This window comes from Typopeltis vanoorti, chromosome 10 (genome assembly GCF_054136105.1).
Source record: "Typopeltis vanoorti isolate ZY-2024b chromosome 10, IOZ_Tvanoo_1.0, whole genome shotgun sequence".
NCBI classification, from domain to species: domain Eukaryota; kingdom Metazoa; phylum Arthropoda; class Arachnida; order Uropygi; family Thelyphonidae; genus Typopeltis; species Typopeltis vanoorti.
This window is the reverse complement of record NC_143558.1, coordinates 1526791-1550214: the sequence shown is the minus strand read 5'-3', so window position 1 is coordinate 1550214 and position 23424 is coordinate 1526791. Positions and strand designations below refer to the sequence as shown.

General features: G+C 36.2%; 1 protein-coding gene across 1 annotated transcript in view; it reads right to left on the bottom strand.

Annotated features, from left to right (window-relative positions):
* The window catches only part of eEF1gamma (elongation factor 1-gamma), a 223886-nt gene that overhangs the window by 22909 nt on the left and 177553 nt on the right, over nucleotides 1–23424 (bottom strand). Inside the window, exons 8-9 of the mRNA XM_090399438.1 lie at nucleotides 21838–22007; nucleotides 338–462 (exon numbers count right to left, since the gene is read on the bottom strand). Coding sequence (XP_090255564.1) covers nucleotides 338–462; nucleotides 21838–22007 — 295 coding nt within the window. The remainder of the gene's footprint in view (nucleotides 1–337; nucleotides 463–21837; nucleotides 22008–23424) is intronic.

Sequence of the window (23424 nt, the reverse complement as noted above, 5' to 3'; positions counted from 1 at the left end):
CCAATAAAAATACAATTTGGTCGGCTAAATCCCAATTTGTCAGCTCATCCTCGTTTGTTCAGTATCTAGGTACCTAACTAGGGGACACCATGAGAAAGTGAGGAGTGGACATTAGCTAAGAAGCCCTTGTCGGTTCTCTGCATTCCCTTAAAGGCTATGTAGAGGTCTCCTCTCAGTTATATAGCTTTGACCTTAAGCACACCCTTAAACAGCATTTCATTGGTTTTTTTTTTTTATATTAATTCTCAGCAAGAATTTAAAGACAATTCTGAAAACAATAAACAGCAAGTAGAAAAATTTATGTAAGCTTGCAGAATTATAAACTGTAAATACATACTGTAAAAGCAAGTTCATGGCCCCTCCAGATCCATATTCCAGAAATAGTACTGTTATTATCTTCTCCAAAAAGAATCATGCTAGCAAATGCATTCTTCCTCATTTTATCCAACCTTTGGAACATTCCTACAGTTGTTACATATAAAACAAAATATGTTAGAAAAATAAAAAGTAACGTGTTTCTTGCTTTTTATTTACAATAAAAAAAACTTTTTAAAAAATGCATACAAAAGTGAAATATAATAGGCATTAATTCTGAGCACATACTGGATGGAGAGCTGATAAGACCAAGATTAGAAGAATTATGAGTATCCGAAGTTTGTATTTAGGATTCCTCTCATTTCTTTATAACTAAATATAAGGAGAAATGAAGTGAGATGTACTTTTATATAGTGAGTGGTAAAGTGCTATAGTCATCGGTGGAAGAGTTACAGGACAAAAACAATGCCAAGAAGGCTGGCTGTCTTATCTTTGAATAATGTTAAAATGGTATTATCTGGATGGAAGCATGGAGAAGCAGAATACAGTTCGATGGCCTTGGCAAGGAACCAAAAAGACAATGCCAATTTCAAAAGGATGAAAGTCTTTTTTCTGCATCTGATTCCTTCAGTCAGATGTTGATATTTTTGTGTACTTGTGATGAGCTACAGCATAGAACGAGAGTAAAGTTTCACTCTCTGAATGCTTGTCATATCGATTTTTTTTCTCTCTTGAACTGCCTTAGTATACTTGTTGGAGAACTACGGTTTTGACTGTGCTTGAGAATTTTAACAGGAATAGGGCATGATAGCCTTCATTACTGATACAGCAGATGATCACTTTAGCAAATTCCTAGGGACCAGAAATGTAGTTCCGTATAATGCAAGATTTGCTATAGTGAATTTAATATAAAAATGCTAGACCTTGCATACGTTCCCACGAAACAAAAGAAGTCACAAGAAATAAAGCAATATATATCATGGGAAACTGAACAAAGAAAATCACAAAAAATATTTAAAAAATTCTGAAAAATAATAAAGAGATCATGAGAAATTACATAAAAGAAATCACTAACAGAGGAAATCAACAGAAATAAAACAAAAGAAATCACAATTAAAAACAGAAGGCATAAAAAAGAAATTATGAGAAATGACACAAAAGGTAAAAAGGTTATTTGTTCCAGTGAGTCCTCTCTTACAGCAAAACTAAACCATACACATCACACTTTATTATCAAATAGCAGCAGTTCCCAATGCATAAAATAAACTCACCCTAGCAACCTACTCCTCGTAACTATTTTAGTAATGCTGCTATCATGGCGTGTGTCTGATGCACTTCAAAAAAATAGCCAGAATCTTAAAGAAATACGATCACTCTGCACAACTTTCAAATCCCACTGAAAGCTTGCTACCTCATAAATTCTACTATAGATCACATAACTCCTCTCTCTCTCTCTCGTCTCTCGGCCTGTAGTATATGAAGTTCCAAGTTTCCAGTCTGACATACAAAATTCATGCCAATTTTAAAATGCTGTGTGTGACAGACAGCATCATCTATGGGAAAGTTAGTTTCAACTCTCTACGTGCATCATTCAGTTGGAGCCACTCGTTTGACTAACATGTGACATGCTAAGTGGCTATAATTTCAAAAATAGAGTACTGTGTTGTGATAAAGATTTTCACCACAGAAGGGCTTTCTCCAGGTGTTATCAAACTGTGATTGGATGGTGTTTATGAGGAAGCTTCTCCTTCATATTCCACTATGAAGGAATGGGCTAAACAGTTTTGCCTAGGAAGAGAGAGCATTGAAGATGATCCTTGTGATGGCCAGCTTGTGGATGTGATGACTGAGGAAAATGTATCTCTTGTTGAGGAGGAACTCCTCAATGACAGATGGCTTGAAGCTAAAAGAAATCTCAGCATGGTTGAGGTTTTCTATAGTAACCGTCTTTTGCATCATTCACGAGAAGTTGCACATAACGAAGATCAGTGCAAGGTGGGTGCCTTGACTTCTCTCTTCAATTCAGGAGCATTGGGTGACCTGTTCCCACAAGTTTTTTTTAGAGCTTTGCCAAAGAAATCAGAGAGATGTGCTGAAACCCATTGTCTCCAGGGATGAAACCATAGTCCTTTATTATGATCCTCTTTCCAAAAGGTCATCCATGGAGGTGTGCAAACCAGGCAAAGCACCACCGAGAAAAGCCAAGGTCACTCAATCAACCAAGAAAATCAAGGCAACAATCTTGTGGGATTGTCGAGGAATTCTCTTGATTGACCTCAAGGAAAGGAATACCACTGCAAATGCAGAATATTATGCTTCACTCCTGCACAACGCAATAAAGAAGAGATGAGGAATGCTGATTCATGGTGTTTGGCTGCTTTATGACAATGTTCTAGTCCATACAACTATTGTTGCAAAGGCTACAGTGAAGGACGGTGGCTTCCAGAAGATTGAACACCCACGGTACAGCCCATTTTGACTATGTCTTATCAAAACTAAAGAAAAACCTTCGAGGAAAAAAAAATGCAGACGACAATGAAGTAAAAGATTCAGTTTTACGCCATTTTGCAGAAAAAAGTACAGGCTATTTGTTCAAGGGCATAGAAATGTTAATTCAAAGATGTGAAACTGTTGAAGTAAAGGGAGTTTATGTTGAAAAATAATACAGTTGTTTTCTTTCTCACTGCTACAAGTTAGTGAGAATGGAAACTTATGGATCCAACCTCGTATAAAGCACCCTGTTACTGCAAGTTGGCTTACTATGGACAGACAGGAAGATCAGTCAACATCCACTTGAAAGAACACAAAAAATACATCTGCAGTCATGACCATGGTCTGGCAGACCATGCTTTAGATACAGTTCATAGAATCAATTGGAAAAAGATTAACATGCTCCAGCACGGTAAATTTAAAAGAGAAAGACTATTTTTTGAATCAGCAGCTGCTCTCAAAAATTAACCTAAGGGAAAATCTCAATAAATATGGTAGCATAAAATTCCCCAAAATATGGGAAACACTAATGCTTCAAGATCCCAGTTTACACCCTAGGCTACCAACAAGTGCCCACAGAGGATGCCGCACCTAGTTCGGACTTGACACTTTCGCCCACGTTTCACTTAGTTTTGTGTTATTTATGTGTGCGTGTTACAAGTCTCATATTGTAATCCCTGACAATGTCTCAGTAACTCAGAAGAAATAGTGAAAGTTTTCACTTTCATATAAACTCCCTTTATATGAAACTGAAAATGATTAGCAGCCTAAAGCAGGATAAAAATTAATATCATGAAGAGAAACACATGTAAGAAAGTTTAGTAGCTTTTACTGGAGAATTGAGGAGTCAACTATAAAAATATTATTTGAGAAAAACCAAGAAAGTTGAAAACCAAGAAGCAAACCTTGCGAAAAAAACATTTAAGGATAGAAAAATCTGAACTCCATGGTAGATGCATGAAGTTATAGAATCAGTCCCAGAAAAAAGTATACTTGAGAAGAGAATCATACTTCCCAAGAAATGATACTCTCTTGTTTAATTCTTTATCCAAGTGTAAGCAAATAGTCTGCATATCAATCAGGGGAAGAGGACAAGAAAAACTGCAGAAGAGAAGCATGGCACATTAATACACTGAATGGAACTTAAGTAGAGCAATACATAGCTTATATTTAAGTTGTAAGTCAGCAGTTATAACTGAAGGAAATACAGGAAGGTAGTTGAAGTAAAACCTTTATCAATCACATTATGAAAGAAAGTGGCATTAACTTGAAATCAGAATTGAAGATATCAAACTTGGCACTTTGCATTATGCAGATGGTGTTGTAACTCCTCAATAAATCCAGTACATGCCTCCAGGATTCCTTAACAAAATTCAACATAAAAATTAGCAATAAAAAGGCCAAATGATGAAAATAAGCAGGAACATGATAAACTTCTACTGCAGTCTCAATGGGCAACAGAACAAGTAAAATATTTCAGCTATTTAGACACAATCATTAGTGAAGATGGCAAATGAAATATGGAAACAGGCAAACAAAATCAGATAAACTGGTGATATATGGACTCCGTCGATAAGTCCATGATTCACCGAGGGGGAGGGGAGCTATACAACACACGCACAAGCTGTCGTATCTTCTCTTAGTATCATTCACTACTTCAATAGGCAAACTGTTCAACTCATTCACAGTTCACTAAAAAAAAGAAATCAGCTCTCACAACTTTCTTATCCATACACAACCTTAACTCCATGGATGTCCCCTTGTCCCATTTACAACTTCCATATAATCAGAAATTTTATCAACCAATATTCCATAACACCCTCTCAAAAGTTTAGAGACCTCTATCATATCAAGCCTCTTTCTTCTGTCCACCAGTGTTTGAAGTCCAATACTCTCAATCTATTCATGTAATCTACATTCTATAATCCCAATATCATTTTTGTAACCCTTATTTGCAACCTTTCCACAGCATCTGTATCCCTTTGGAACTCATCATCATCAAATTCCTGATATGCACCCTCAAGGGGTGTACAGGATATGATAGTACTACATGAAAAATTTACATCATCACTAAATTCCTATCTACAATTTTCTTCCAAATCAGTCTGTTACTTGTCAAGACTCCAACATTATCAGATCTTCATCTAAAGCACTTTGTACTGTATCAATCCACCTATATCTTGGTCGTCCTCTGGATCATTTTCCTGCCAACCTGGCAGAGAACACTTGTTTTGCTAATCTTTCTTCACCCATTCTGTTCAAGTGACCATACCACCTGAGATTAGCTCTGCTAACGCATTCCTGGATGCTGGCAATTTCATGTTCTTTCCTAATATTCTCATTTTTAATATGATATTGCCGTTGATTCCATCTGTCCCTGCCTCTAATCTTACTCAGGACTCTGATCCATAAGTTAAAACTGGTTTGAACACTGTCTTGTATACAGCTAATTTCTCTCTTATTCCATATGAAATTATTCAATTCACTTCCTACCATACCAGCTTTGTTGATTCTGTTGTCTATTTCCATATTTAATTTACCATCTTCACTAAAAATCGTGTCTAAATAGCTGAAATGTTTTACTTGTTCCACAGGTTCCCCATTCAAAACACAGTTGACATTTTCAACGATTCTACCTATTTTCATAGTCTTTGTCTTTTTATTGCTGACCTTCATACCATATCTATTACAACAGTTATTCAATTTAGTCCGGGAATCTTCTAAACTTGTAGCAGATTTATTTATTATTATTATTGTTCCGGGTAACTCCAAGGAGTCGACAGACTCATCGAGGGAGGCCCTAACATCACGTCAAGAACAACTATTCGACATTGACACAGTATCTATCATACCTTGCCTTGAACTCATTCACGGTCGTAGCACCCACAACAGACTCTGGAAGCTTATTCCACTCATTCACTACTCTCCAAGTAAAAAACCTAGCTCTAACTCCCTTGTCAACCACGCTCTTGCCCAGCTTCCATGCATGGCCCCTAGTCCTCCCATCACCAGTCATATTTTCAAAAATATCTTCTGGATCAATCTTATAGAAACCCTTCAGTAATTTGAATGTCTCAATCACATCACCCCTCCTTCGCCTATTGTCTAATCTCTGCAATCCACAAATCTTCAACCTATTCTCATAAGGTTCATTCCACAGACCTTCAATCATCTTGGTCACTCGTCTCTGGATCCTCTCCACTTCCTCCCCATCACGAAGAAACCCTGGTGCCCATAACTGGGCAGGGTAGTCCAGATGGGGTCTTATCAAGGCTCGATACAGAGGAACAACAACTTGTTTGTCTCTGCATGTTAAAGTATTTTTCAGAAGCCAAGTGATTTGATGAGCTGATTTAGTCACTTTTGCAATGTGCCCCCAAAACTTCAATCCCTATCCACCAACACTCCCAAATCTCTGGCCTCAACAATCTCCTGGAGTACGGTTCCACCAATGCGATATACTGCTGCTATTTTTTTCACCCCAAAGTGTATAACCTTACACTTTGCCACATTAAATTGACATCCATTTTTCCTAGCCCAGTCCTCCAAACTATCCAAATCATCCTGTAAAATTTTGACATCTTGTGCACTCATAATTGCTCCACCCAACTTTGCATCATCAGCAAACAAGTGAACACTTCCTCTCAAATCCTTTCCTATATCATTGATGAACAAATTGAAAAGCAGTGGTCCAAGAACAGAGTCCTGCGGCACACCACTAGTCACAAGCCGTCTTTTAGACTGCACTCCTGAATAAACCACTCTCTGGTATCTCTCCTTCAACCACCCTCCTATCCATCTCACCAACCCTATATCTATCCTAATCTGCTCCAGTTTACTGATTAGGGTTCCATGTGGTATCCTGTCAAAGGCTTGGCAAGGTCCAGTAGTATCACTGTAAACCCATTACCCCTATCCAGTTCAGCCGTCACTGTGCTATAAAACGTCAGCAAGTTACTGAGGCATGATCTACCCTTCACAAAACCATGTTGTCCCATATACAATACCCATTTTCATCTATCCAATCCTGTATTCTTTTCTTGACTAATTTCTCTAAAACCTTGACAATGATTCCTGATATGCTATTCGGTCGGTAATTTACAACAGCAGTCTTGGAACCACCTTTATGCAGTGGAACTATTTCCCCCTCTTTCCACCCCCTCGAGACTAACCCAGACCAGAGACTCAAATTAAACAAAATGGTCAAGGGTACTGACAATTCTTTAGCTGCTTCTCTTATGACACGAGCTGGTATACCATCCAATCCCACGGATATATTGACATTGAGGTTATGAAATAGACTACTCACCTCCACTTCATTTACCACAATTCCCGTATAATCTACTAGTTTATTCGTTTCTGCAATGTCACCACCTGGATGATATATACTTGCAAAGTGCTCACTCAGTAACTCAACTATATCAACTGATTCAGTTACCTCCCTACCATCGGCATTCTTTAAAATCATTCTGCCATGTACATTTTTCCTTTTACTTGCTACATATCTAAAAAATTGTTTAAGATTCTCTTTAGCCTGCATGGCCAATGTTCTTTTGTAATCCTTTTTTGCTTTTCGTTACCCTTCTAGCCTGCGCTTTATACCGTTCATGTGCCTGCCGGTCACCTTTCTCCTTAAATTCTCTCCATAGTTGTTTCTTTTTTTGCAGCTCCAGCTTAATGGTGTTATTCATCCATTTAACCCCTACTTGATTTATTATTCGGACTCTAGGTATACAGTCAGCCATTGCTTCATGCAAGCACTTCTTAACTGCCTCCCATGCACTATCAACTTCTAGTCCTTGCAGTTGTACATGCCATGGCACTGAACCAATCAAACTCCTAGGCTTGTCATACTTTCCAGCCGGATAATTCCACATGTACCCTGTCTTAATTGCAACTTCCATACCTTTAGTCACCTGCCAAGTCAAGACCCTATGATCACTCTCACCAATTGGTGGCAATGTGGTCATATTTGTTACAGACAAATCCTCAGATGTAATTACTAGGTCAAGCACTCTCTGACCCCTAGTATTTTCCATTACATGCTGTCGCAGATAGTTATCCCTTAATAACCACATAAAATCCAATTCCTTCTTCCTGTGTGTCCTCTCCTCACTCCAATCAATGCGACCATAGTTGAAATCTCTCATAATAATTACCCTCCTTCCACTCATTTCTTCTATTTGCTTGTGCATACTGTCACCACCATCTTTTCCATCATCTGGTCTATAGCAGCACCCAATTGTATATTTAGTTCTGCTAGCCACAATCTCACACCAAATGGCCTCAAATGTGCTCTTTTCTCTATCCTGTAATTCAACTTCTATTCTCCTTGGCTGTAGCTCATCAGCTATTATCAACAATACTCCTCCCCCCATTTTATTCTCCCTGTCATTCCTGAACACACTATACCCATCACATTCAATCCCACTAGCTATATCATCTACAGTCAGCCATGATTCACGAATACCAATAACCTGTGGTCTGGAAGTGCCAACCATTGCCAAAAACTCTTCCTTCTTGTTCCTAATACTCCTAGCATTAGTTTCCATGAATTTAAGCCCCCATTAGCCCCAACCCTACCTTGATGCCTTATATTAACTATCCCACTCTGATTTGTTGTCCTTATTCGCTCGGACATATTATATTCATTCATACATTCAACTGCCTCCCTAAGGACTGTATATCTAGCCCCCCCCTTAATAAATCAAGTTTCCCTGAATTTGCACATCCATTACATTCAGTGACACTTTCTCAAGTCTCCTTACACCATAACCATTCAAATGCAAGCCATCCATCTTATACAGATCCTTTCACCCATCGAACTCACTCCACACATCCACAAATTCCACACCACTCGTCATACATAACCCACGCATAAAGTCATTCGCAATTATGGTCCTCCTTTTAAACATTTCACTGTCATATCGTGGCAAAAGACTAATCATTCTAACTCTCTCACTCTTTTCTTTTGCTACCTCAAACAATTCATTCAGGTCTTCTATCATCTCCTTTCAAATCATTCGTACCCGCCACAACAATCATTTCTTTCACCCTTTCCTTTTGCTCTCTAATAGACTCAGTTACATCCTTTATGGTCGCACCAGGTTGGTACGATTTTGTTAAATCCTCTACTAACGAGTCTCCATACAGCACTCTATCCTTCATTTTGATCATGTTCACACTCACATGCCTATTTTTCCTGTCATACTTTTTATTATTGGTTGGTTCATTCAGTCGACTTTTTGCTCATACACTGTAGCTGCTGTTTTGCCCTTTGTATCGTACCATTCAACAACGCGATCTCACTCATTGCATCTATCTCATCTTTTTTATTCTCTGTAAAACCATTAATACTATCATTCACACTCTCACAATTCTCTGGTACAACCTCGCCGTTTCTTGTCATATCCCTATTTCCTTCATTCTGAAGTTTGACTAAAATATCACACTCACGATCTGAAATACACTTCAATTCCTCATTCTCCCTACATTTTCTTCACACATTCACTCCTTTATTATCATCTAACCATACTCTGACCGCACTCCACAAATCGTACATTTCACAGCTAGTACACTGACTCATTTCTTTTATACTACCGTTCTTTGATAAAGATGGCGAACCATCATTACTGGCTGCCATTTTCCTTCGTACAGGTGCCAGACTTATTTGCAACGTGTTTTATCAAATTATAGGTTATAACACACCAAAAACACACAAACAGACGCACCAAGATACGCAAGGCAAAGAAAACTATGCAATATTAAAGTAAATTTATCAACGATAACTGAAAATAACGCTTATCTTATCTGGAGCTTTCACGAATACTACACACTACGAATCCCTCTAGCGGCGACTTCCCGACATAGATTATGTTATAAAACACTTTAGTACACTAACTACACTAATAAAACTACAATAATATACTAAAATTACACAATTAAATCTAACAAAATATTAATAAATCAACAAAAATCACAAATCTTTCAGGAGCTCTCCGACAGTACGTCCTTTCACCAGATCTATTTAGAAGTATAACATCGTTCGCATAAAGCAAAGAGCTGACATTAACATCTCCAATTTTGAAATCATGTTTAATACCACTTTCCTTCATAATGATCCATATAGATAATGAATAACAGAGGGAATAATGTACATCCTTGTCTCACACCAGATTCAACATTAAACCATCTTCCTGTACTTCCTTCAATTCTAACTGCTGACTTGCAACTCAAATAAAGATAAGTATTGCTTGATATAATGCTCCATTCACACCATATAACTGTAGTGTATTAAACAGCTTCTCTCTTGGTACCTTGTCGCATGCCTTTTCCAGATCGACAAAACTTAAATACAGATCTTTGTTATATTCCCATGCGTTGTTCTTCACATGAACAACTGTTCATGTGAAGAACAACTGTTCTTCACAAGAAAAGCTTGGTGAAGAACAGTTGTCGTAAAGTGAAGATCTGATCCTGACAGCCTCTATTTGGCCTGACTCCAACTTGTTCTTCACCAAGCTTTTCTTCCACAATTCTTCTCAACCGTTTCTCAAGTATACTTGCATAGATCTTTCCAGGAACACTCAGTAGGGAAATACCTCTGTAATTTTCACATTCAGTTTTATTTCCCTTTTTATTTATGGGTACTATTAGAGCTCTACTCCAATCATCAGGAATTCGTCCCTCTGTCCAGGTCTTCTGAGCTATGCAGTGCAGCCACTGTAAGACTTTTAACCAACATACTTCAACATTTCTGGTCGAATATCATCTACTCCTGCTGCCTTTCCACATTTCTAGCCTTTGATGGTTTTTTCTACTTCAAGTATGGATATGTATTCCTGACTGTATGCCTGTTGAGTATTTATTACCGCTGTGCTATCACTGCTTATTTCATTTAGCAATTTTTCGAAGCAATTACTCCATACTTCAAGGATATCTTTTTCTCCCGTTTTCGTGTCACCTCTTTATCATCTCTAACTCCTTTTACATCACTCTTTCCTCCATTTCTAAGCGTCTTCAACAACCTCCAGAATATCTTACCACCTTCTTTGATATGTAATATATGCACAGTTGTCTAGGTTGGTTACATCAAGGCCTTCTAAAGATGCAACTTGAGTTCCATGTCCTTATATGTTAATGCTTATTTCAAACTCACAATTATCCTCTCAGTTGTATTTGCAACTTTTGCTGTAGCCTTTGAACTTACCAACACTTCAGCCTATTCGAATCACCCTGATTGTTTACTGATCATGGCTGAAGTGAATCTGCCACGATCAGTAAACAAGTGAAGCTCTCCTGTTAATTCCATTTCACTATCATTAACATGTATAGATTAAACAACAACGATCCAAGGACTGATCACTGTGGCGCACCTTAAAGCTGGCATTCACCCAACACACACACACCTACACATATATTAAGGAGGAAATACAAAATGACCACGGATACTTAGTGTGGTTAACATTAATACAAAGTGTTAACACGTTCGTTGCCATGCTACTTGGGCAGTTTGTTCCCACACGCCAAGCACTTTCGCATCCTTCAAGGTCACTACGAGTAATCTCGTAGCCTGCTTATCCGACAGAATTTTGTTTCATACACCAACTACAAGTAATCTTGTATCACTCCACCCATATATTACATGCGCTGAAGAATGTGTTTATTGCTTCTAGTCTCTAAAAACCTTCAGTTTCGCCATGACCAGTAAAAGAAAACTTACTGATAAAGAAGCTTATGCTAATATGAGCGATGATGAATTTAATGAATTCATCTTCATAAATGGAAGGATAAGAAGGAAGTTCTTTCCATTTCAAATATGCACAAATTTGAAATGGTTGAAGCAAAAAATCGGAATGGTAAAATTCAATTAAAACCAAATATCGTTAGGGACTATAATTTGGGTATGTCAGGCATCGATCTTTCTGATCACATGCTTTCTTACTATTCCACCTTACAAAAGACAATTAGATGGCCAAAAAAATTGGCAATACGCATTTTTGATATATACATTCAAAATGCACATAAATTTTATAATATAATTACTGGAAACACAATGACTGCGTTAAAATTTAGAGATCAATTTATCTCAGTTTTTGTTGGAATGGATGAGCTTACAGCATCACAGAATATCAGCAGGATTCGGGATCTTCATTATTTGGAAATTTTACCACCAACAGAAAAAAATATTCGCTGACAAAGCCATGTCGAGTATGTACACAAAACAAACAACGATGCAAAACACGTAATTATTGTCCTGTTTGCCGGGAAAAACCATCATTGCGCGTGGAAAATTGTTTTAAAGTGTATCATTTGAAATTTGAATAAATTGGTTTTTATTTTATTGATTTTATCAGTTTTAAATTGATTTACAAATTACTTGTTATACTGCGGATTAGCTCGTGCTTGGCATAGGAGGTTGGTAATCGACATACAAGAACATTCATGGTTGGCTTCTGAGGCACATATATAATATACTATATTTTAGTTGAAATTATTTCGTTTCTATGAAGCCCCCCAGACGTGCTCTCTGCTTTATTCAGAATCCAAGGGCCCAAATTAACATAATTATACTAAGGTTAACTCGTGTTTGGCATAGGAGGTGGGTAAATCGACATACGAGTATACTCGTAGTTGGCAGCGAAGGTATTAATCACCTACAACGTAAGCTTTCAAGCTGTTGAGGACTGATATTTGGGTGTTCTTAGAGCACTTATCAGCTGAAAATGAACTTAGAATATTTAAAGAAAACAAGAAGAGTTTATAAGGAAGTTCAACAAACTTTCAAGTAAAAAAAAAAAAAAATCTTCAGCAACTTCTAGAAAACAAGGTGATCCATTCCATAACTTGAGAGATTATAGACTTTCAGACAATGAAATCAAAATTCTAAGCAAATTATTTAATTTTGCTATTGCTTCAGTAAAAATGCTGTATGCATAGATAATGGCAATCATCAAATTTGCCATCAAAAAACTTCCAACAGTTGAAGCAGGCGTCATTAGAAGACGCCTGCTGTACTAAAAAATGCAAGCACTCCAAGAAGCAACATCTCCAAAGGAGAAAAAGTAGCTTAGCTCTGAAAAATTTAAAACTAAATCAAAACAAAGTAATAGTGAAAGCAGATAAAGGCAATACTAAAGTGATCGTGAACATAGATGATCGCAAAAAGAAACTGAAAGAATTGTTATCTGATACATCAACTTACTTGCCTATAGTAAAAAATCCTACAGTATCAATTAAAAATGAAACTATAAGTCTGCTTTAAAGCATTACAAGTTGGCCTACTAAAACTGGTGTCTCTATTCTTGCCAGTCCTCCCATGACTTTCCTTTAGCTGGTTTTACACAGTGTTTACCTTTCTTGCATTTGTCTCTGTATTATCTAAGGGCACAAACTGACTTATTTGCCAGGAACTTTTGATATGCTTTCTTTTTTTCCTTCACTGCCTCTTAAACTTCCTGTGTCCACCATGCAGTTCTAATTTTTTTATCCTTGCAGACAACTTCACCACATGCCTCTCTAGATGAATCAATCAGGGCTTTCTTCAAGGCTTGCCAATGAATCTCCAAGATTTGATTCCTGTTCTCAAACTCTTTCATTTTTTCTTCAATAATCTTTGTGTATTTTAGTCTACGGTTCACATTTGAGAGCTGCTCAACTTTTATTCACTTTAAAATTTTCTTACATGTTATTCTTTTCAACATGAAATTCAAGTTTATGCTGCTCAAGACTACTTAGTGATCACTTCCAACTTCAAATCCTCTGTACACTCTGGTGTCCTGCACAAGGGAGAAAACATCACTATTAATAATAACATAGTCAATGAGACTTTTCTTATTTCTTTCCTCTTCTCTCCATGTGAATTTGTGCACATTTTTATGTTGGAACATGGTGTTAGTAATAACCAGTCCATGTCCTGAGCGGAAATCCAACATATATTTGCCATTATTATTAGCTTTGCTCTTTTCTCCAAATTTTCCAAAAATATTTTTGTATGTCTCACAATCATTTCCTACTCTGCTATTTAGATCCCCAACAAGGACCAACTTTTCCTTTTTCATTGTGTCAGTTGCTTTTTCTAAAGCATCAAAAAATTCCTCCACTTCTACCTTAGTAGAACCTTCTGTGGGACCACACAAATAAGTCTCATTGTCCAGATCCCCATTCTCATATTTGCCCACATTACTCTACTTGAGACTAACTGCCATTCACGAAGATTAGCCTCGCATTTTGTGTTGAATACTATGGCTACTCCTTCTTTTCCTTGATTGTCATTGCCTGAATATAACATTTTGTATTTATTGCTCAGAAAGATCTCACCAGATTTTGTCTTTTTTGCTTCAGTCATGGGTCAAAGCTGTATAACTGAGAGGTGACCTCCACATAGCCTTTAAAGGAATGCGGAGAACCGACCAGGGCTTCTGACCTAATGTCCAATCCTCACCTTCTCGTGGTGCACCCTGTTTGGTATCTACGTTGATACTGAACGAACGAGGATGGGCTGGCAATTTGGAATTTAGCCGAACAAATTGTATTCTTATTGGTTAAACCAAAATAAAAAATGATGGTACAACATGACAAAATTTCATGCCGGCTGGGGCGTCGCCCGGGTAAACAAGGCCTCCGTTGTTTTCGCCAGGGAACCAGGGCAAATAGCGTAAAGTCAGCTACTGGAACAAATCTGAAAACAAACCCCAACTCAACATCACCAGAGTTAAAGATCGGTACTATCAACATAAGAAGCCTGAATGGCAAAGAAATGGAGCTAGCTGAGGAATTAGATAAGTACCAGATCGAAATATAGGGATGACTGAAACAAAAAAGACCAAAACTGGTGAGATCTTTCTGAGCAATAAATACAAAATGTTATATTCAGGCAATGACAATCAAGGAAAAGAAGGAGTAGCCATAGTATTCAACACAAAATACGAGGCTAATCTTCTTGAATGGCAGTCAGTCTCAAGTAGAGTAATGTGGGCAAATATGAGAATGGGGAATTGGACAATGAGACTTTTTGTGCCTATGGTCCCACAGAAGGTTCTACTAAGGTAGAAGTGGAGGAATTTTTTGAGGCCTTAGCAACTATGCACAATGAAAAAGGAAAAGTTGGTCCTTATTGGGGATCTAAATAGCAGAGTAGGAAATGATTGTGAGACATACAAAAATATTTTCGGAAAATTTGGAGAAAAGAGCAAAGCTAATAATAATGGCAAATATCTCTTGGATATCTGCTCAGGACATGGACTGGTTATTACTAACACCATGTTCCAACATAAAAATGTGCACAAATTCACATGGAGAGAAGAGAGTAGGAATAAGAAAAGTCTCATTGACTATGTTATTGTTGATAGTGATGTTTTCTCCCTGGTGCAGGACACCAGAGTGTACAGAGGATTTGAAATTGTAAGTGATCACTATTTAGACTTGAGGAGGATAAAATTGAATTTCATATTGAAAAGAATAACATGTAAGAAAGTTTTAAAGCGGATAAAAGTTGAGCAGCTCTCAGATGTGAACTGTAGACTAAAATACAGAAAGATTATTGAAAAGAAAATGAAAGAGTTTGAGAACAGGAATCAACCCTTGGAGATTGTGTCAAACTCTGAAGAAAACATTGATTCTGCCAGTGAGGCATGTAGTGAGGTTGTGTGCAAGGATAAAAAAAATCAGAACTCCCTGGTGGACACAGGAAGTTAAAGAGGCAGTGAAGGAAAAGAAGAAAGCATATCAAAAGTTCCTGGCAAATAAGTCAGCGTTTACTCTTACAGAATACAGAGACAAATGTAAGAAAGCTAAACACTGTGTAAAACTAGCTAAACTAAAGTCATGGGAGGACTTTGGCAAGAATATAGAAAATAAATATCAAGAAAGTGGCAAAATATTCTGGAGGTTGTTGAAGAAGCTTAGGAATGGAGGAAAGAGTGCTGTGAAAGGAGTTAGAGATGATAAGGTGATATGAAAACAGGAGAAAAAGATATCCTTGAATTATGGAGTAATTACTTTGAAAAACTGGTAAATGAAACAAGCAGTGATGACAGCATAGTGGTAAAAAACACTGACCAGGCATGCAGTCAGGGATATAATCATAATTAACATTCTGAATATTTTAATTATGATATAAATACTTGAAGTAGAAAAAGCCATCAAAGGCTTGAAATGTGGAAAGGCAGCAGGAGTAGATGATATTCGACCAGAAATGTTGAAGTATGGTAGTATAAAAGTCTTACAGTGGCTGCACTGCATAGTTCAGAAAGCCTGCACAGAGGGACGAATTCCCGATGATTGGAGTAGAGCTCTCATAGTACCAATATATAAAAAGGGAAATAAAACTGAACGTGAGAATTACAGAGGTATTTCCCTACTGAGTGTTCCTGGCAAGACCTATGCAAGTATACTTGAGAAACGGTTCAGAAGAATTGTGGAAGAAAAGCTTGGTGAAGAACAAGCTGGATTCAGGCCAAATAGAAGCTGTTAGGATCAGATCTTCACTTTACGACAAATAGTCGAGAAAGCATGGGAATATAACAAAGATTTGTATTTAAGTTTTGTAGATTTGGAAAAGGCATATGACAATGTGCCAAGAGAGAAGCTATTCAATACGGTGCAGTTATATGGTGTCAATGGGGCATTATATCAAGCAATACTTAGTCTTTATTTGAGTTGTAAGTTAGTTAGAATTGAAGGAAGTACAGGAAGATGGTTTAATGTTAAAGCTGGTGTGAGACACACGGATGTACATTATTCCCTCTGTTATTCATTATCAATATGGATCACATTATGAAGGAAAGTGGTATTAAACCTGATATCAAAATTGGAGATGTTAATGTCAGCTCTTTGCTTTATGCGGATGATGTTATACTTCTAAATAAATCCAGTACAAGTCTGCAAAATTCTATGAGTAATTGAATAGCTGTTGTAATAGATATGGTATGAAGGTCAGCAATAAAAAGACAATAAAAATAGGCAGAATCATTGAAAATGTGAACTGTGTTGTGAACGAAGAACCTGTGGAACAAGTAAAACATTTCAGCTACTGAGGCACAATTTTTACTGAAGATGGTAAATTAAATATAGAAATAGACAACAGAAATAGCAAAGCTGGTATGGTGGGAAATCAATTGAATAAATTCATATGTAATAAGAGAGAAATTAGTCGGAACACTAAATTAGCTGTATACAAGACAGTGTTCAAACCAGTTTTAACTTATGGATCTGAGAGCTGGGTCAGAAGTAAAACACTTGACCAAAGTCTAGAGAGGATATTAGGAAAGAACTTGACATTGTCAGCATCCAGGAATGCTTTAGCAGAGCTAATCTCAGGTGGTATGGTCACTTAAACAGAATGGGTGAGGAAAGATTAGCAAAGCAAGTGTTCTCTGCCAGGTTGGCAGCAAAACGACCCAGAGGAAGACCAAGATATAGGTGGATTGATGCGGTACAAAGTGCCTTAGATGATAGAAATATAAGATCTGATAATGTTGGAGAGTCTTGACAAGTAACAGACTGATTTGGAGGAAAATTGTAGATGGGAAGTTAATAATAATGTAATTTTTTCATGTAGTACTGTCATATCATGTACACCCCTTGAGAGTACATGGCAGGAAATTGATGATGATGATGCTTCAGTCACCCCTATTATGTTGGTCTGGTACTTATCTAATTCCTCAGCTAGCTCCATTTCTTTGCCATTCAGGGTTCTTATGTTGACAGTACTGATCTTTAACTCTGGTGATGTTGAGTTGGGGTTTGTTTTTAGATTTGTTCCAGTAGCTGACTTTTTGCTGTTCGCCCTGGTTCCATGGGGAAAACAACGGGGGTCTTGTTTAACCGGGCGACGCCCCAGCCGGCATGAAATTTTGTCATGTTGTACCATCATTTTTTTATTTTGGATTAACCAATAAGAATACAATTTGGTCGGCTAAATCCCATACCCAACAGGGTGCACTATGAGAAGGCGAGGATTGGACATTAGGTCAGAAGCCCTGGTCGGTTCTCCGCATTCCTTTAAAGGCTATGTGGAGGTCTCCTCTCAGTTATACAGCTTTGACCTTTAAGCACCTCATATATAACAGATATTAACTTCTTTATTCACTTCCAGATTTCTTTCACTTATTATTCTTAAAAGTCCAATCGCATCTCTTGTTCTCCTACCCTTCCTGAAAACAAACCAAACTTCTCCAAGAAATTCTTCCACCTTAGACGCATTTTTCCGTGCTAGGATTCTTATAAGTATTTGATATATGGGAAATGAAGCTTATTGTTCTAAAATCCTTGCAATTCACTGCATTATTTTTCTTTGATACAGCTATAAATATTAAGGTCATAAAAACTTTTGGTAATTCTCCTTTGTTATAAATTAAATTTATTATTTTGGTTATTTCTTCAGTTCCTTTTTTGTGAAGTTGTTTCAGGAATTCTGCAGGTATTTCCCATCTATAAAATAACAAAACACATGGCATCCAAACTCAACAAACGCATCATCAAGACATCTTACATAAAAAAAACTCCACATACTTTAAAATCCCTATATAAAACCTTCATTTACTAAATAATACCCATCCTTGTATTAGTTTCACTGTGAAAAAAAAAAAAAACTTGCGCCTTCTTGGATACTTTAGTTACAAGGCAAGCACATTGGTCCCTCATATGTTATGTTTACAGTAAACCCAAACATACTATAGGTTGACCAACCAACCTCTCGTGTATGGGCAAAACATGAAAAAGCTCACATCCACACAGGAAGATACTTACATGACACTTTACACCACCATCCTGTCAAAAACTTGGAATTTTCAAAACCTTAGCCTCCAGGGCAAAGCAAATTACATTGTCAGGGAAAGCAATGCACCTGGAACAACAGGATTTACTCATCATCTTTCCAACAAAATGGTTAAAATAAAAATAAAAAAAAAATCATGGCCAAATTCCTTAAAAAGAATAGCAAATTCTCATCCCCCCCCAAAAAAAACAAACAAACCACACATACCCTAAATCTTTACCCTACATCAAAGGCACATCAGATAAACTGGGTTCCATCCTGAAACGACAAACCATCAGAACTGTATACAAACCTCTCAACAAAATTTCTACCTACCTAAGACAAATCAAGGATTGCCCAGACCTGTGATGGCAAACCTATGACATGCATGAGGGTTTCAGGTGACAACACCATGGATGTTGAAAGATATTGGTATTCTGCTGAAAAAACTGTGATAAATTGTACCGTGTAAGATCGAGAACCAAAAAAAGATTATCTGAATATGCCATACAGAAATACTACTTCATAAAATGGGAGAAAATCAGGTTACGTTACAAATCCTGGTTCAAACCTAAGAGACTGTTCCTGGAAGCAGCACAGTTCTACCAAACCTGGTTAACTACAACAGATAGAGGGTGCCACTGTTGCTCTGCACACATATCATTAGCAGCACACACATACACACCCCTCTTCTCCTGCGATGTTTCTTAAAATACTGCACTCTTTACACCAATTAATATATGGGCCTCTGATAGCCAAGTCTCACTAATACCTACAATCTTGCCCAAGCATATTCACCATGACAACAAATGTCTTCCCATTTGTTTCTAATACTCCTGGCATCTGTGTACAGGCAAATATCTTACCCTGCATGCTTTTTTTTGGACACTCACTTCTATAGTCTGCATGATGCAGTTGGATAATTTATGATGAGACAGCTAATTCCATTCATAGCATGATAGTCTTCTCTTGATGAGCACAATTTAAATGTAAAAAATGTTACTTCATATTGTGCAGATAATGCACACATGAATTACGGGTAACATAATTCTGTAATGAAGCTGCTCGCAGAAGACAATGAAAACATGGTTAAAGCAAACTGCTGCAATCATATTTCGCATAATGCAACCAAACATGCTTCTGATGGATTGGATATTGAAATGACAGTTTTAAAAATTTATGGAGACTTTGCAGTATCTGCAAAAAGAAGAGAAGAATTAAAATCATTCTTTGATCTTCTTGAAGCAGAATGGTCTAAAATTTTTCATCATGTTCCTACTCGGTGGCTTTCTTTGACATCAGCTGTAGATAGGTTAATAAAGAACTGGTTACCCATTAAGAGTTATTTTAAAGTGTCAACGAATGTCCAAAAATCTTGAAAAAACAATTCAGTGATGAGGATCCAGAAAAATGAGTGTGTTGTTGAAGTATACCTTAATTTTTTTTCCAACACTGGTGTCATAACTGCCAAATCCCTTGAAACTGCAGATCTTTCATTGAATGCTACAGTATAATGCAATGTTTAGGTAGTAAAATTCAACAGAGGATAAAGGACAGTTTTTTTAGTAATGCCACCGAAAAGATTTTAAACTGTATGACCCCAGCCCTACAAAAAAAAAAAAAAAAAAAAAAAAAAAAAAAAAAAAAAAAAAAAAAAAAGATGATTTTGTTAGTTTTTACTGTTCATTGTACAAGTACATTTCCAAGAATTTTGATTTATCTGATGCAAATCCCATCCATTGTTATGTGCCTCTAAATTTGGACTGTACTTTCTTTCAGGCATTTGCAAGCCATTGTTCACAATTTCATATTGATATTGTAAATGAAGACAATCCGTATGAAGAGTTTTCTAGTGCAGTGAGTGTTGTGACTATGGTGAAATGAAATCAGGAAGTAGTGAACAAAAGTGGGTGAATATATTTACTGAATTAAATAACAAGAAAATCAATGGTCCAAATCTTGGTAAAATTTTAGGCTTTGTGTTAAGTATTTCAGACTGAAATACCCACACTGAGAGAATGTTCTCAATGATGAACAATAAATGGACAGATCAGAGAAATCAAAATAGCTTAGAATTAATTAAATTAGAACTAATGGCAGTGATTGATTTTGATTATGAATGTAAAGAGTTTTTGCAGTTTGCACAAGGAGACAAGAAAATCAAAGTTGCTGCAGCATCTGTTGATAAATATAAATAAGTTTAATCTAAGTAGTATGGATATTTTAATTGTATATAAGTATAAATGTTTAAAATTATATTAAGTATAAATGTTTAAAATTATATTAAGTATTTTGATGTGCTATAATTTAAATTGTTATTTGTATATTTTAAATATAAACCATCCTATCAATTAATGTAGGATTCACGTCCCAAAAATTTTGCTAAAATTTGTTGTGACCCAATCTCCCTTATTTTAACGTTCAAAAGTTGGTCATAGTCACCCTAGCTAGGCCTCATACCAATTAAAAATTTCTCCAGATACCTGATACAAAACGCATTCAAGTGTAGGCTATCCCTCATTCAAACTCATAACCACATCCAAATACTTGCTATCATTCTTTCTACACAGCATGCACGTTGAATCCCCATCACAACCTTCTTATTAATTCTGTGTTATCATGTCTAGGTAACATACTAGTTTCATTTTCTCACTCTTACTTCTTCCAACAGTCCTACTAGTAAAGACAATGCCAGATGAGGGAAGGAAAACATCATCAGAAGTAGAATTGTTGGTATCTAAATTATTTGAGATTATTCCGTCTTTTTGATGAAAGAATGAGGGAGTCATGCAATTTATCTATTGTTGGTCAAGTGGTAGGTACTCTGCTAGAGTTTCAATTCAAGAAATGGATATGAATGACGCCAGAAGTCAGTCTTGTCTTTGTGTAATGTTATAATCGTATAACTGCACCATCTAGGGGGGGGGGAGGGACAAAGAAAAGCGACACTTTCTCAGAACCTCACTAAATTCATTCACAGTATTGATATTATTTTATTAAATATTTTTTTATGGGTCAAGTGGATCAGTGTTTTTCAAGCAACATTTAATTCAATTAGGAATTTCATGTGAAAATCAAATCACCAGAAAATGCTGACTACACTAAAGCAATGTAGTTATTAATCTAAATATATTACTTTACTGGTAATTCAGTTTCGACAATTGATGATTCCATTCTTTTAATTCAAAATTATTTCAACTAACTATATTAAAGCTGTGCAATTTTAACTGACATAACTGCAAGTTTACATACACACAAATATAACTCTATTTTACCTGAGATAAGGTTGCAACTCATGAAAACTAGTGTTAGTTCTTCAGGATATTTGTATTCACAAAACCAAACAGAATAATTTTCCTTATCAAACTTGTTCCAAAAATAATCTACAGAAACATCCTCGGGTTCATTAGAATAGACTCTTTTAAAATCATCCATTATAAAATTCCTAAAGAAAAATAATTTAAATAAGTAACATTCTTGTTTGTGATAAAGAACAAATTTCTATTATAATAACATAAACTTAAGATTTACTAAGTTTATCACAATCAGAATACTAATGATAAATGAAAATGAGATTCTGCCCATTCAATACCATGGCTGAGTATACGGATTACAGTACTGAATGGATGTCCAACCACTATAGTACAATTAGGCTGAATTTCTCAGACTACCATAAGCAATTCAACAAACAACTACAGTTGACCCTTGAAGAATGCGGGGTTGAACTGCACAGATCCACTTACATGCGGTTGTTTGAATATCATTATACTGTAAAGAAACGTTTTTACAGATTTTGACAATTTGAAACAACTAACAGATGAACCTCATAGCTTAGAAATATCGAAACAATCAATAAAAAGTTAGGTATGTCATGAATGCATAAAATGTGTAGATACTAATCTATTTTATCATTTACTAACATAAAGTATACACAAATTTATTATAAAAAGTTAAAATTTATCAAAACTTATGCATACAAACACTACAGGCTATACATGGCACCATTCACAGTCGAGAGAAATGTAAACAAACTTAAAAATGCAGTATTAAATCATAACTACATAAAATAACTGTTATTGATTAGTTAAATTAATTAATTAGCATAAAATAAATATCTTATTTTTTAATGTCTAGTGTTGGTAATACATACAACATGTACAGTGTTTTATATCATATAAGACAATATTGATGTAGGTACTGACAGACAGATGAATAATCTTGTAAACAGATGACGTAAACTTGTGGTATCGATAAATACAGTAAAGTACTGTAAATGTATTTTCACTTCTTTATGATTTTCTTTAATAATATTTTCTTTTCTCTAGCTTACTTTATTGTAAGAATGTAGTATATAATACATACATACCATACAAAATGTGTTAACTAACTGTTTACGTTATTGATTAGGTTTCTGGTCAACAGTAGGCTAAGAGTAATTAAGTTTTTGGGGAGTCAAAAGTAATACCCGGATTTTCGAACAATGCATGGGGGGATGCCCCTAACCCCCCCGAGATAAGGTTGGAACTCATGAAAACAAAGACAAACACTAGTTTTCATGAGTTGCAACCTTATCTCAGATAAAATATACAGTTAATCCTTGAACATCAAATGAACAATGTGACCTGTTGAGGAGTATATGGCAGTAAACCTTTTACTTTGGCTCCAATGTTTACAGGTTCCAGAAATATTGCTGCTTTGGTATTTAATGGAATGCTAAGTGAACAGCTGCTGTAAGCCAGATATGGATCATATTATTAATGAAAATTACATCAAACCTAAACAATGTAATTAAAAGCACAATTTCATCCCACAGAAGGAACAATTTAACACTATCTAGATAATATTGTGCTTTTCAATAAATC